This window comes from Myxine glutinosa, chromosome 8, assembly GCF_964187855.1.
Source record: "Myxine glutinosa chromosome 8, kmMyxGlut1.1, whole genome shotgun sequence".
In the NCBI taxonomy this organism is placed as follows: domain Eukaryota; kingdom Metazoa; phylum Chordata; class Myxini; order Myxiniformes; family Myxinidae; genus Myxine; species Myxine glutinosa.
The window spans coordinates 81,475,081-81,492,331 of NC_136268.1; the positions used below are offsets into that span (position 1 = coordinate 81,475,081).

A 17,251-nucleotide genomic window follows, 5' to 3' on the forward strand; every position below is an offset into this window, starting at 1 on the left:
GTGAAGATCTGAATATGGATTCGGATACGAGGATTATTTAATATTTTAAGTGATTCTTGACCATTGAGAGACCGGGCAAAAAGCTATAAATAACATGGTATTTTAAAAAGGTGTGGACGTATTATGACTAAACTTGGTGGATGAGTTGGTTAGGTGGCAAGAACAAGCCGATTCGATTTTGGTTCAGGTCCGAATCCAGATCCGGCCTATCAGTGGGATACAAACCGTAAACTTTTCAACCTGGCAGAGGTATGCGCTCTGCCGAGTGTCGTTCTCGTTTGTAATCCTGTACGGTAAAGATGTCACAAAACAATTTGGAAATGGTATGCAACATTTTGATCGATTATACAGAAAGTGACGTAATTCAGCAGATTGTCATTTTTTCTGGGTCCTTTCTTAGTTCAAGTACGAATTGAGTCTTTCTAAAGCCATATGGAAAGTGAGGGTCGAGCAATTCTGATTGGCGTTTCAATGGTTGCTTATACTGGCTGATGACATCATCCTATTATTAATTTGTAATTGGTTACTGGCTTTGGCATCAATACAAATTTTTATTACAGACCCTTGGACAGACATAAAAAGCTACAAATATCAAACAAACAGTTTCAATCGGAGCACCTCGCCGCCATTATGTCATTTTAAATTGCATCAGACGTGGCAATAAATGTGAATTGTTGCTCCCAGGGTGCCGGCTCGATGACAGAAGACGGCATTTGCATTTTTGCCAGCCCCATCCTGACCCCATATAGAATCCCCTGCGGCCCAGGCAACTAACTTGTTAGTGTGTTATAAAGTATAAAACTTACAATCTGGAAACAGCGAGGCAAAACTCTGAAGTTGCACGTTTTTGAAGAAATTTGTGGAACGAGCCTTTTGATACAGGTTATTGAAGTTATTGTAAGAGCAGAAATCATGTATGGAATAGCTTGAGACAACAGGCGCAGGACGACGGTTCCACAGGTGAGAATGAAAGAATTGAGATGAGCACTGAGAGGTTGATGACATGTTAAACTCAGGTCGGCGGTTCGAACCCTGGTTGAGTTCACAAGACGTGTTCTTGTAACTTTTCCTTTCTTTCCAATTGCTGAGGCTGTCAATTATCCCCTGTGTTGTTTGACGTGTTTTTCCTTCCAGTGACTTTTTTTTTTTTTTTTTTTTTTTAACAATCCTTTACAATATCCCCCCTCTTTTCTTTAAATTTCCCGAACACAAAACATTTCTCATTTTGATGAGCCTCGGTCTGAATCGTGACGCAACTATAAACTGTCATCCCAGTGTTTCACAGACTTATGATTCATCAAGGTGTGTGCCGTCTGGATGTTAATGGTCTGCTGGCATTAGTTGGTGGATGTTAAATATCCCGGTGTTCTTCGTGACGAGTAGTCGAGCTATCGCCGCCACCATGAACAAAGTCCAAATTCCTGCCCTAACTTTAGTCGAACATCAGGGCTGGCCAGCCAGTTTGTGAAAGACTTGGGCAAAGCTCGCCCAATCCAACCTCACAAGAACGTGGGAATAATTGTGGTTATTAAAGAAGAAGAAGTCCGTGCTTTTAAATGGTAAGCATCGAAGAAGCAGCAAGTATCATTTTAAAAGTCTTTGGTGCGACTTGGCAATGGATCAAACTGCTGACTTCCCAGACTCAGGGCGGACGCTCTACCCCAATGGTTCTCAACCTGTGGCCCAATCAGCACACTGCTCCGGCCCAAATGACAGTAAAAAAAAAAGAAGAAGATCCCAAGTTTTTTTCTGAACCAGAAATCAAGTAACCAATGAACATGCTCTAAAAAATGTGGGTACAAGTGTCTCACACAAAAAGTCCTGCATATTGTAAATGTTCAAATTGCATCTTGAAATTGGTTATTTATAGGGTTAGAGGTATTACAGAATATTGGTTTATTGCATTATTGTCAGACAAGAATTTAAAAATGAATACACGGGAGGTATGTTTGGGTGTGGCCCACATAACACATCGAGAGCTGCAAGCGTGGCCCACTATGGTAAATAGCAGGGGTGGATCCGGGGGGGGGGGGTGCAGGGGGTGCGCACCCCCCCTTAGATCCAGGTTGAGGGTGCAGGCGGTGCGAATCTGCTGAACTGTTGGACCAGGGAAGAACACAAGGAACTGCAGAAACTTCCAAGAACGCACGAAATGCCGTTTCTGACGATCTTTTTTTTAAATTTCCTGGGGGTGGACCCCCAGACCCCCCACTTTACCCCCCCCCCCAGCGCTATAGTTTCATGCACCCCCCTTCTTGAAATTCTTGGATCCGCCCCTGAATAGGTTAATAATTCCTGCCCTAGACATTACACCATTGAGCCTGGTTAAACATCCCGAGCTGAGCGCTCATACTGGAATGTTAAAACAGGCCGACTCGGCTCATTTTGTGCAAATGAGGCAAATTATATCATGACATTGCACTTCGGTAATTTAAGGTTGTGATTGTTGTTTTTAGAATATTTGGATTTGTCCGGAATTTCAACACAATCTCATGCCGTCCACTTAACTACAGGAGGTCAAATAAGCACTACACACTCCGGTTTAACCACTTTACAGAGAAAAAAGCAAAACAGGACTAACCCGACCCTCATGAGCTTTCTCTATTATTATGTACTTATTTTTCTCGCATTTGTTTTGCCGTCAGATCTTTTTTTGTCTGCTGGTGGTATAACTTGCGGAACCATGTTAGAATCCATTTTAGGTTTTTAACAAAGTTCAAATAAAACAATCAAATAAAAGCCTGCACCACAGTCGTCGGCATCGTCGCCAATATGGCATTAGCTGTCCTCATGTTTGTAATTTCAAGGAATCTCAAGATACCTTTCTCGGATTCAATTTACTGCAAGCCTAAAGCCTGTTCATAAGCCTCAGTCGTTGAATACAATAAGCACTAAAAAGGTGATTCAATGCTCGATGTTCAACGTGGCTAAACCACGACATTTTATACCTGCCGTCTTTGTTATCAAACAGGTTATCAGCCTGGCCTCATGCTCTGCCAACTACGACAACCCCTCGTCACCGGAGACCAGGGTACCACAGCTAAACGGAGATCCTGCCATCAAGGACGGTGTGTTCCCACTCAAACCTGAGGTCTTCCTTTCTGTCGATTCCTTATCAACGGTCACTTATCACCAACTATTATGCCCGATGGCTCTTTGTGACCTTTTCTACCCCGAACAAACATCACAATGCATTAATAACAATAAGCAAATGAACCGCGTAGAAGGTTTGGAGATCTAACTCCATGAAATGAAAGCTAACCCACATAAGCTCAGCTTTAGGCATAAGCAGCTTAGCTCTTCGTGCCACATTTGGTCAGAGTTTAAATAGGCAAGGATTGTTAGATTTGAGTTCGTCAAACATTCCCGAATTGAGAGACTTTAACATGACCCTGATTGTACCGAATTCATGGTAATTACCCGATACAGTAATGCTTGAACAACTTAAACAATTGAGCATATAGGCTCCGGGCCAGGTATGGTCCATCTGCACCCCCCCCCCACAACTCTCCGACCCTGGGTTTTTCTGAACCATTGGGGTGTCCTGGGGTGGAAATCAACTGGTAACAGTAAATAAACTTGGACTCACTACCCATTTGGTACCTATATTGGATGGTACCCTCAAAACAGCATATTTTTAAATCCGCGTTGCGCCATATTCGACACACGTGTTCTTTTGGTATTTGTGCCTGCTAATATTAACTCAGAATAAAAAGTTATATACCAAAAGAAAGCTGTTCATCTACTGATCATCATAGAATATTGACACATTACTTATAATGGTACCTTAATGGTCATAACTAGTGCTGAATAGCAGTACCCCACTTTAACGTAACATAATTCGGTATCGACCGTACTATTTCATCTTACACACATAATATGAACACATTACACCTGATATGCTTACATATATATTTTATTGGCTTTCTCCTGTATATCAGCTTTAATTTGATACCAGATACATCCCCATAGCTTCAATTCTCTTTTTTATACAGCGTGTCAAAGATACTACCTGTTTCGCGGGAACCATGAATCATATAATCTCGGTAACAGTCTTTGTCTATATTCAAAAGAACTGCCTATTACACTTATAAATGTCATTCATAATCGAATATCATAATCATACTGCCATCTTATTAACATATTAAACAAGAAAAACTTGTTTATTAATCACAGTAGTTTTTAATATCATCATATTAATATTCATACACTGGGTCAAACACCTTCCACAGAACAGTAACAATGTAATGCTCGAATATTTACTGTAAAAGTAAAAATATTTCTTATTTGAAACTAAATTTTAACATCCCATTGAAAAATTTTTTAGTATCGAATATTTTGATGATAAACCAAACATTATTGCTCAACAACAGATATCATAATAATATTAACAGTCAGTTTTATCCTTACAATTACATATGTATGTCGTACACTCAGTTAACCACATTATATCATATAATACAAGTATCCACTCTCAAAAGAACACAAACAAACAATTGCATTTTGTTAATTATCAACAAAAGTCAAACACTGCATGAGTGCAGTCAAGTTGGCTTGCTTGCACGAATGGCATATGTCCATCATGATCAGTCATCGTCACTGTCACTTTCATCGGTATCACTGTACAAAACACGATCCATATCATCAGGTGTTTCATCACCTGATTCATCATCACTCTCATCGTCGTCTGACATGACCTGAGCTATATCAGCCAGCTCACGCGGAAGCATGTCTCCATCATACCAGAGAGGATCCAGGCAGCCTTTCTCCTCTTCCCAGCCATGGCCTGGACTTGCTTTGGGAATCCTTGGTCGAGGAACGTGAGCTCTCTTCCAAATTCCCACTTGGTGGTTGACCCTTCGGATGTGCTGTGTGAGGCTCCTCATACATGGTGGAATATTGGCCATGTCTACATTGCCTGAGGGTAGGTGACGATTCTCCTTGGCACATAGCTCATTTATTCTCAGGAGTCGCAGATCATCAACGTGTGATACCTTTCCTCTTCCATACATGGCACATGTGAAGCTGTCTCGTTGATTGTTCAGCTCTTCTGGCACATCCCACGTATCTCCAAGCTTGTTGAGAATAGGGATGTATTGCGGCAGACGAAGCAGCGTTTTAACAGGTTTGATTTTTCCAATCCCTCGGAAAGCGCTAGTGCTGTCACAACCGCTGTAGGCGTGAAGTGCCATAAGAGCAGTACTCTTCTCTTGGCCGAAGTCTGCTGCGAGTTTACTGACGTTTATTAGCCTCTGCTTGTTTCCTGTGCCTGTGTCAAACAGTATCTTTATGTCGTTTATCGATGCGGCGTAGTGCAGTAAGATGAAGAATACATCCGAGTCTGGGCTCTTCACTCGAACAAACTCATATTTCTGGCTCCTGGCGTAGTTTACGTATAATATCACGCGCGAGTCTGTTTCTTCTTGAGACGATTCCAGCTGAGGCAACTCTTTGGCATTTGTTGTCTGACCATCTGTGGATGTGAGTTGGTATGCCTTCCCTTCACATATCAAGATCACTTTTCGACCATGGCACCGAGAAGCATACTGGTCACTGTTCCAGAGCCTGAGTAGCAGTCGGATGAACTGGATTTTATTCTCGTCGTTCGAGAGAAACATTTTCCAATCTTGCGGTTTCTTTGTAGCTTCTCCTTTTAGAATCAACTTTTCTCCACAGCCGCGACGTCGCCTCTCCATCGACTTCACTGATCCAGGTAGGTATTGATCTGTGCTGAACACCACATCTCCTGTCTTACTGATGATGTCAAAGACCTTGGAACAGATCTGGCTGAAGTTGTTAGGAATGTCTTTTAGATAGTAGAAGGTGGCATTTCCGTCATACACTGTCAGGGTGACCCTTGCCTGTGGTACAGTGATGTCAGTACAGTCCTTGGTCAGGAGCTGGAATGCCTTTGCCTTGTCTGTCTTTGCTAGGTACCCATCTCCGGTCGCCAAGCTGTATGGTACTGGAGTTAATGGGTATGACATCAGTTCCTTTAGGTCAAGTTGTAGCCCTTGATTTTGCGATTTCAGCAAAAGCTGAAATGCAACGTTTCCCTGGTGCTTGAACTGGGTGACTTTGTTCTTTGATGTCTTGGTCTTGGAACTTTTGTTCATGTTGTTCAGAGTTTTGAGATTGAGTCGTTTTACTGGTTCAAAAAAATCTTCGCCAGTTTTCAGTCGGACCTCAACAAATTTATCATGAGCTTGTTGACCGATGGCTTCAGCCTTCAGAACATCTGCAGCAACATCATCAGAGGCTGCACCGCCTGACGATAGAATCAACAGCTGGTCCTTTGTGTCTACCGTGAATGGATTCAGGAAACTGCATACCGCATCCATGGTCTTCTTCACCAACCTCTCTCCTTTTCTCACCTCTCTGGGACGTACCTCACGATGCTTAGTGTCCTGTCCGCTGTCTGTCATGTGACCTGCACTCTCAATCATATCTCTTGATCCCAATTTGAAGGCTTGTTTCACTGCTGTCTGGACGTCAATTGCAGTGCTGAATATTATGTAGGACTTTCCCAGATCACAGAATGATAGTCTCTCCCTGAAAGGCTCGTGGTTTTCAAGCTTCAGTTTTAGTTTGCTGGCTCGGTAGTCAGGATTCGCATATTTGCTGGTTTGCAGGTTAATGACATACATTTGCCTCAGGTCGGATAGTTTCATTATCTTCTTGGCCATTAACACATCCCTTTCAATGGCATCACATACCACATCGAATGCCTGTCTGTGGGCTTCTTCTAATTCTCCTTGATGGTGCTGTGCCTCTTCGTCAGTACTGCGCCATTTCTCTGGCTTTTGCATATATTTCATACGGCAAGTTTTGTGGAACTTTGCCTCAGAGGCAAAAAGATCATGGCCTCGGATCCTCATTAAGAGCGTTTCATCTTGCTTCATTTCAGCCATCTCCAGTACCGGCTTCCAGCCTTCATACTCGAACTGGCTCATCCCCTGGGTAGTCCAACTGCCATGCACTTTCACTTTTTTACGACTTTCCGAAGAACAGAAGATACAGTCTGGCTTAAATATGATCTTGTCACCAGAACTAGTACGGGCCATCCGCTGAGTTGTGGCACCAGTTGTTTCAGATGTACCTGCAGTAGGAGGGTTCAGTCTGTCTAAGTTCATCGTGAAACGCTTGTAACACTCCCAGTGGAAACCATGGTGTTCGGCCAGAGATTCAGGGACCAAATCACATGTGTCCTTCATCATATGCGGAGACTGTGGGGGTTGTGCAAGGCGTCTTTCTTTGACCTCCTGCAGCTTGGCCAATTTCTTCTCAGAATTTTTGAGTCCAGATAACAAGTGCAACTCTCCATAGCTCAGTCCCTTTACATGAGTTATGCACACAATGGGTGGTTGTTCACTCTCACGTGTACGTTTCGCTCGCGCCGGATGTTCCATATTAGCGTTGTTACTTCACCTGCAAAACACATCAAAATATTGGTAAGTACCAAGCTGAATAATTATTATAAATTGCATCTTAATTATAAAAAATATCTTATATTGCATACTTAACTATGTAAAAAAAGGTGTTTAACTTAACTAATTGACTCGTTCTGTCGCTGTAAGAGACACTTAAATAACATAATTGTACAATCTGATGATCTCAATTTACGCAGGATACAAACATGGAAGGATCTGCATGCCATTTTCGTCAAAATTCCTGCAATAAACTACAGTGATACATCAATACAACAATATATTAAGTAACACATATTAACAATACATAGATTTTGTCATGTGTCCAACATATATGTACATGATATACGTGGCAGCATTTGTAAATTGACAAATGCAGCATCGCCTACAATATCACCCCATACCGGTAGTATCTTTGACACGCTGTATAAAAAAGAGAATTGAAGCTATGGGGATGTATCTGGTATCAAATTAAAGCTGATATACAGGAGAAAGCCAATAAAATATATATGTAAGCATATCAGGTGTAATGTGTTCATATTATGTGTGTAAGATGAAATAGTACGGTCGATACCGAATTATGTTACGTTAAAGTGGGGTACTGCTATTCAGCACTAGTTATGACCATTAAGGTACCATTATAAGTAATGTGTCAATATTCTATGATGATCAGTAGATGAACAGCTTTCTTTTGGTATATAACTTTTTATTCTGAGTTAATATTAGCAGGCACAAATACCAAAAGAACACGTGTGTCGAATATGGCGCAACGCGGATTTAAAAATATGCTGTTTTGAGGGTACCATCCAATATAGGTACCAAATGGGTAGTGAGTCCAAGTTTATTTACTGTTACCAGTTGATTTCCACCCCAGGACACCCCAATGGTTCAGAAAAACCCAGGGTCGGAGAGTTGTGGGGGGGGGTGCAGATGGACCATACCTGGCCCGGAGCCTAATAGAAAACATGAAAATTTTCATTCTCAGCAAGCGGGAACTACCATTCTCTCCTCCTCCGCCTCCCCCGTACACCCCAACCCCACAATGAATTCACCTTCCTTGATGACAATTTTTTTTTAATTGCAGCAAAACTTTTGTGCAGGGAGGGTATTTTGTGAAAGTCTTTCATGTTTGTCGCTCTGCACGCATGCGCAGAGATGGGCGACGAAGGAGTGGTGAAAATGGACAGGAACCAGACGAGCACTCCCACGAATGGAACAATCTCTCCGCATTCCCAGTACTCGCCGGCAAGTACATGGGCATTCGGCCCTCACGCTTCATCACGGTTATTGGCAGCATTCTTGGTTTGTGATGAAGAGGATGTGCGTGTCGGTTATTTAATTTGTGAAATCCAATAGCGCACGGTTTATGCAATTTACTTTTTAGGGTGTTCGTTTTCAGACCACCCAGCATCAGTGGTAATGAAATCTCTTTATTTGATGATAAAAAGGCACGGGAATAATAAATAAAGATTGGAGTTGACACTTTAACAAAATGATGCAGGATTAACTCTCCCCATGGAGGGCACTCAATTCCAGCGTGGGATTCGAGTGACCCTGCAACTGCACCCAAACAACCATTCATTTTGAATCACTTTGCTAATGCCTGATGGAACAGAAACACTTAGCACGAGGGAGTAGTAGTTCTGAAAACATTGTTTGAATACCAAGGTCGTCTCATTATAGCACTGAATGACAGAGAGGGAAGGGTGGTTGGAAAATCGGCAGAGGTACACACACAGAGACACAGACACACACACACACACACACACACACACACACACACACACACACACACACACACACACACACACACACACACACACACACACACACGATGCAGGCAGACATGAGTCAGTGAGGAAAGTCAATGGGTTGGTACAGCAGGGAGGGAAGGAGAGGGTTGAGGGGGTGGGCGAGGGATGGGTCGGGGGGAGGATGGCAGGTTGGGAGGAGAGGGAATGAAGGAGGGCAGAAATATGAATTTTTCCCAGGTTGCCAGCACATGATAACCTACCATTTTGATGATACGTTAATATCCACACATGGTGTAAGAAACGTTAATTGTACATTGCAATTTCAGTATACCCAGCCTAAGCGGTTTTAGATAAGCTCAAAATAGCACGTATGAAGCAACAGTTTCACTCTCAAGTGAAATTACCAGCATTTTGTAACCACCCATTTTGCTTGGATACTTTTGCTTGATGGAAGTAAATCTCTTGTATGGTAATTTTTACCTCCATCATCCAAGGTGGAAAGAGGTTAAATGTTTTCATCCGTGTCTGTTTGTTTGTCTGTGAGCAGGATATATCTCAAAAAGTTATAGACTGATTCAGACAAAACTTGGTGGACACGTTGGGTGTGTGACAAGGAGAAATTTATTCAATTTTGTTGAGGATCTGGATATGGATATGAGAATTGTTAAAATTTTAAGGGATTCTTCATCATTGAGACATGCAGACAAGAATGATATGATGTTTCAAAAATTTGTGGATGGATTATGACAAAATTTGGTGGATGAATTGGGTGGTTTACAAGAACAAGCCGATTGGATTTTGGTTCAGATCCGAATCCAGATCTAGCCTATCAGTTTTATACCTTATAGACCTTTTAAAACCTTATAGACCCATTTGACCTGTAGACTCTTTTTAGATGTTTTAAGACCCTTTAGTCCCTCCCATTCAGAAAATTTTGACCCTTTAGACCTTTTCAGACCTTTCAATCTTTAGACCATTTGACCTATACAACTTTTCAGACCTTTGACCATTGCACATTTACAACTAGACCACTTAGACCTTTCATTTGCAATTAATGACATTTCACTTAGTACACCCTTCCATTCATTTGGCACACAAAACAAGTTCTAGCGAGGGTCTGCAATCTCTGATTGCCCTTTCTTGTTTTTATTGCATTTACTCTGCAAGTAAAATGCAAACATATACTGTTGGTGTTGGCTTAGCGGTTAGGGTGCCGGTTTGGGATCCTAGGATCCTGGGTTCGAATCCCGGTCGATCGCTGAATTAACAGCAGGGGGGTTGACTCAGCCTGTCATCCTTCCGAGGTTGGCAAATTGAGTACCAGCTTGCTGGGATGAATGATCACGGTGTGTACCCCATTTAGAATAGGTACACCGTATCCCTGCGCATCGTAAGAGGCGACCAAGGGTTGGCGTCAGGAAGGGCATCCGGCCATAAAAACATTGCCTCAAACAGGGAACCATGATTGTCATGGGACCCGCAAGGCTAACCCCCGCTCTAGCGGGGAAAATGGCCTTAAAACGATCATTCATACTGTAACCAAAGGTTGTGGAGCTCTGTTTGTTGTGAGCAGGACATCAAGTTGGTACCCGAGTTCTTGCCATGTTCTGCTCAGCATGTTTGCATCCACCAGTGTACATGCAGCTGTAATGCGAGAACGAAGTTCCTGCAGGTTTGCCACCTTGGTGTTGTAGAGAATATCTTTGACAAATCCCCACAGAAAAAAAAAATCAAGGGGGGTTATGTCTGTTGATCGTGGGGGCCAGGCTGTTGGTCTGTCTGGGTCAGTCCAGTGGCTTGGAAGTTTTTCATTTGGGATGACTCGTACAACTAAGGCCCAATGAGGGGGAGCGCCATCCTGTTGAAAAATGATATCAAGTTGCAGGTCTTCAATCTGTGGGAAGGTGAATCCTTCTAACATGTTCATGTAAATTGTTGAGGTCACTGTTTCCTCCACAAAGAAAAACGGACCCAACAAGTGGGTATGGAGAAGGCCACATCACACATTGACCTTTTGACTGTTGCATATATGTGTTCAATGACCAAGTGGGTGTTTTCAGAGCCCCAGATACTCGCATTGTGCCAGTTGACCTTCTTTGTCTGAATCTGAGATCTTTGTCTGAGAACATGACCTTTCTCAGGTAATCTTCGTCATCCTCTATGCGACTGAGCATTTCCAAGGCAAACACCTTGCGTTTGGGTCTGTCATTTAGTTTGAGTTCCTGCAGAATCTGCACCTTGAAGGAATAAAGCTTCAGTATTTTATGCAAAATTCTGTGTGTTGTGGTGGTTGGTCGTCCCCGTTCTCTGAATGTGCATAGGATTAAATTTCTGGAACTTTGTTGAAATGCAGGTTTGCCACTCATTCAACGTTTGCCACTCGTTTAACGTATTACTCAATGAACACACTCGTTCAACGTCTGCTGCTCTTATGCTTGGTCGACCGGTACTTTGCCGTTTCCGACAATTTCTAGTGTCCTTAACCCTCTTGTACCACTCTCTGATACTAGTCCGCAATGGCGGATTCCTTCCATTCCTTGTAGGAAAATTACACTGAACTTGCATGTCGGATCTCGTCTGCATCAACCATTCAATGCACCGATCTTTCTCCTGTGGAGGCGCCATTTTCTTTTGCATTAAACGTGAAAATAAAGAAAACTTTATGAGTTTCTGTATCATATAAAACAAAGGGGATTGTTGTCATTTGTGGTACTAAATATATTAACAACCAGAGTTGTTCAGGTTTTTTTTGGAACGCCCTGTATACTTGTGATGTTTACAAAAGACATGCAATCTTTAAATAAGAAAATTTGATGAACCTATGGGGACAGAGTTTGGAAAAGGAAGGGTAGGGGTAAGAGTATGATAAGAGAAAGGAGTATGTTTTTTTTTTTTAAGTACTGGAAGGAGTGTTAATTGGAGGTCAAGATCCAGCATATTTCGCAGGCATAATAGGTAGATGGTCCCACAACCGAGTGCCGCACCCTGTTGCCTTGCCACTTTCACATTGCTGGTAACCAGAGAGGTTTCGACAACTGAATCATGACGCTTCATTTGCAAAAAAATTGATGCACGTTGGGCTGAAGATTGTGACGGAACACTTGAAATACGTTCCGCGTATAAAATTTCTGCTAAAGATTAAAACCACCTTTAGAGGCCATTCTGCGAAAAGATTCCATTACAAATTTCCTTTTCAGTTTCATGGTGTATGCTGAAGGGAAATGTGTATGCTGTATGTGTGAGAAGTGTTATGATTTATGGGAGCGAGACATGTGTCATGAACGTAGAGCAGCAACGAAGGCTGGAAAGGGTGGAAATGCGAATGGTTCGGTGGATGTGCGGAGTATCGTTGAGAGATAGGAAGACAAATGATGAATTGCAAAAGATGATGGGAATAGAGCCTGTGATTGATGCTGTGAAGAGGAACAGGTTGAGATGGTTTGGTCATGTATTGAGGAAGGATGAAAGTGACTGGTTGAGAAGAGTGATGGAAATGAATGTAGAAGGAAGTAGAGGACGGGGAAGACCGAGAAAGACTTGGCTAAAGATGGTGGAAGAAGAAATGCGGGCAAGGGGGTTAACAAGGGGAGATGCAGAAAATAGGGCGAAATGGAGAAGATTGTCATGGGGACCGCAAGGCTAACCCCCGCTCTAGCAGGGAAAATGGCCTTAAAATGCATGTTGTTGTTGTTGTTGTTGTTGTTGTTGTTGCTTCATGGGAACTGGAAGTGTAACATTATTTCGGTGATTATTACCGTCAAAATTGCAATCAATAACGATGTTCCAGCTCTACTCACAGTAAAATGTCTGTACTTGCATGACTATTGTCAAACTCTGGTATGTGTGCATTTGTTCTGATTGTGGAATTTGATTCATTTGACTCATCTCAAACTGGAAAGCAAAATTTCCCTTTAATCTCTTTATACAAACAATTACAATGAAATTATAACTATTCTGGGCAGAAAGAAAGCGTTTACCTTCCTGAGAGTTAAGCCATGGGCAGCACTTCTTTGCCGGGGGCGGATTAAGCACTCGTGTTCCGATCGCTGCCCAGCAGCAGATGGCAATCTCCTGCTTTATCTGGAATGGGTGTCAAGTTATACAAAGTGACACGCGTGACCAACTGCTGCAGGTCCGTTAGGCTTTAGGCTTAGCGCGGAGCTTGGATAAATACGTGGAATTTACACACAAACGGAAGATTTTAGTCTTGTTTTTAAAAGAATATTCCATTTCTTTCTTTCTTTCTTCCAGACAAACAAGGAAGACCAGATGCATTATGAAGATGGCAATGCACCCTATGCAGCAAGTAAGGGGGGCAGGAAGAAGGGTGGAGAGAAATGTCTCTTGGCCGATAATGACTGAGTCATCTTTCATTGCAATAAATGCTGCATACAACATCATACTCATGAGCCAAAGGAATGAAGTTTACCCTGTCCTCATATGCTTTAAATTTTACATGCCGTTATTAGTCTGGAAATCCATCGAAATCTTTCACTCTCTGTCTCTCTCTCTGTGTCTCTGTCTCTGTCTGTCTGTCTGTCTGTCTCACACACACACACACACACACACACACACACACACACACACACACACACACACACACACACACACACACACACACACACACACACACACACACACACACACACACAACTACTTTATGAGCAACAGCTGACCAGTCACGTGCAACCATTTATTAGTAACACAACATCGCCACTCTCTGCTATTTAGCTATGTGTGCAAATATACAGACTTGGCATTTAATATGGAATATTTTTTTTTTCTTGACTTGGGTTTACTTTCTGAACTCGGCATATCAATCTGGTGAGTTTCTTTTACGCTTCGGTGATTTCTTTGTTAAAAGAACCATGTCACTGATTGTCTGTCGCAGCAAGAAGTCAACAACAGGATTATATCACAGTTGGCGTGACAAAATGTACAGACAGGTACATTTGACGATTGGCTTCACAATCGGGTATATAAGGGTTGTTGCGTTTTGTATTAGTGGAAAACAACTGCTGCACATCTACAAAAGTTATTGCCGCTTCCTCTGGAGATGGTCCGTCAACTCGACAATGCTGTTTGTCATTTAGTGGTGGCTTTACGAAATTCCGGCATGAAACAGCGTGCTATTGCTCGACAGTATGGCATCACTCAAGGTCAGGTGTCAAAGATCCTGAAAAGAAATGCTCAGAGGGGTGTCCCTACTCCAATACCGAGGCCAGAACGTCCACGTAGAACCACAAGGAGGGATGATCGCCAGCTGCACCGGTTAGTCCGCAATGGCCGTACCAAGTCAGCTAATCGGCTTAGGGCTGAGTGGCAGCAACTGACAAATGTGCCTGTATCCAGAAGGCTAGTCAACCAACGACTGGTTCAAGCAGGCTATCGTGCCAGACGTCCCCTGAGAAAGCCACGTCTGACCAGACAACACCGCCAGCGCCGATTGCAGTGGGCCAGAGAGCACCGTCAATGGCAGCCAGGACACTGGAATCACGTGATCTACAGTGACAAGTCTAGATTTCTGGTCTATCGTCAATATGGCCACTTCCGAGTGCGCAGACAAGTGCATGAAGCCTACAATGAAGACTGTATAGTGCCAAGAGTCCAAGCTGGAGGTGGTGGAGTGACTGTTTGGGCTGCTTTTCATGCAGGGGGCAAAACTGACCTGGTTGTTCTGAATGGAAACCTGAACCAGTTCAAGCACAGGGCCATTCTGGAAGAAACATTGCTTCCATTTGTTCGTGCAGCCTTTCGAGGAAACTTTGTCTTCCAAGATGACAATGCACGGCCTCATCGTGCTCGCATGATCCGACACTTTCTTGCTGACCATGGTGCAGAGCATATGGAGTGGCCTGCCATGTCCCCGGATATGAATCCGATAGAGAACTTGTGGGCAGAATTAACGTGTCAAATCGACCACTTGGACCAGCAGCCGACCTCTGTGCGTGACTTGCAGCAGGCTATTGTCACTGCATGGCAAGCGATTCCTGTCCAAACCTTGGCAAATCTCGTGAACAGCATTCCTCAACGTGTACGTGCTCTCCTGAATGCTCGTGGGGGTTACACGAAGTACTGAACTGTAATTTTACTGTCCGTAATCCCAGTCGTAATTTAACTTTTGTTTTTGATAAAAAAAATTTTTGGCTAATGTGCAAAATAAAGAGATACTTCTGGAAAACGCACAGAAGTTTAACCACAGTACTGTCCGTGAATTGAGTTCGATATCAGTTTACATCACTTTCAAGGATCAATTTATTTGCTTCGAAATGTCAAATGTGGTTTTTGTTTCTTTTAAAGGTCACATTAACAAAATCTAGAATAATTTCAACATAATTCCAATGAACTTTTGGTTCTAAGTCATCTTGAAAAGTAAGTTCACCCCCACAAAAAAAATATTCCATATTAAATGCCAAGTCTGTATATATATATAAAAGGCACATCCAACCAGAAAAGTAACTAAAGCTACCCGCCTAATCCAGTAATAAACAAGCAAGACCGGATCTGCTCTTGCTTGTTTATTACTCGATTAACAGGGTGTGTATACATACATGCATGCACACACACACACACTTAATTGTACAGTATTGGCTTTTCCTAAAATATAGTATAATTTAAAGGATTGCTGTAAATTATGTTAATTTCACAACATCCTATATTCAACTTTATTTAACTTGTAAACTTCAAAACAGTCCCCATGGTATAGCAGATCTGACACACACACACACACACACACACACACACACACACACACACACACACACACACACACACACACATACACACACACACACACACACACACACACACACACACACACACGCGCACACACACGGTATTTTAGTGCATATCTTAATTGGCCTTGAGGGAATTTAAGTCGATCATTAAGTTATGGACACAACACAAGGTAGATCCAGCAGGGCAAGCATCTTGAAGGTCATTCATAAGCCTGCTCGGTCTTTACTGACAATGTGACATGGACATGATAAAGACAAGTGAACCAATGGAAGATGTTTGGCTCTTGATTTCATAATGATTACTCTCATCTCCTCGACATTTATAACCTGCCCTCTTATGGTCTTACTCGTTGGTCATTCTCTAACATCCAAATTCATTTTTTCAAGGTGCCAAACTGTTAATCACTTGCAAGTTATAAATTAAAATAAATATCCCCGAGTGGTCTGACGGTCATCTCTTGAAGTTGTGGTTCCGACCACTGCTGATTTGGTGCGACACCCCTGGGAGCCCCCGTGATCTGAAATCGAAACATCTAAGACCGAGCACGGCCCATCATGTCGAAGGGCCGTCATTTGCTTCACTGATGTATGAATGAACACTATGGAAAGTTTCAGATGGATATCTTCCAAATCGTTGATTTGATTGAGGTTAGAGCACATGCTCCAGATGTCGACCTATACACTGAAGGGCACATCTAAATCTGCTGACTATACACGAACTCCCCTTTGCCCACCTGCAAAAAGTAAGAGGATATCATTAGTATGGAGGAAGTTATGAGAAAAGTCAGATCGGTACCGTTCTTTGGTGGCTACTCTGTACAATGGAGTATTTCGCCCCCTTGTGGACCAATCCACCCTGCATCCCACATCTTACTCCTCGATAGTATACGTGAAAGTTTTGAATAGTTAGTTTACTTACCATAACATCAATGCACAAACCACATCAAAGACCTTTAGGATTTCTTCGATCTTCCGTACATCCCTGCACCGTCTGCTCGGGTTTCAGAGCAATGTCAGGATGCAAACTTTCATTCACCTTTGAAACTTCATTTCATACTTTCTCTTTTCTACCACCTATGGAATCACGGCCATTATTTCCTCCAGTGCTTCAAGGTTGCAGCATACTGCTATCTCCTGATAATTCCACTCCTCACAGCCTCATGGTCACTCATGTCCCACACTCCCACTATCAGTATATCCCTTCCTTCCTCCATCATCTTCCTCCTCCCTGAGAAGCAATTTTGTATAGAATCCGCACGGTCACAATTTTCAGTCTTTCTCGAAAGCCGTTTTAGTTGCCTCCATCAGCCCAACAAAATGGCCTTCCCAAGGA

General features: G+C 42.7%; 1 protein-coding gene across 3 annotated transcripts in view; it reads left to right on the plus strand.

The window, feature by feature from the left end:
- The window catches only part of LOC137432635 (uncharacterized), a 76,980-nt gene that overhangs the window by 49,812 nt on the left and 9,917 nt on the right, over nt 1-17,251 (plus strand). For all 3 annotated transcript variants that reach the window (XM_068124719.2, XM_068124720.2, XM_068124721.2), the window contains 3 exons: nt 2,972-3,068; nt 8,581-8,672; nt 13,433-13,487. In XM_068124719.2, the coding sequence (XP_067980820.2) occupies nt 2,972-3,068; nt 8,581-8,672; nt 13,433-13,487 (244 nt within the window). The remainder of the gene's footprint in view (nt 1-2,971; nt 3,069-8,580; nt 8,673-13,432; nt 13,488-17,251) is intronic.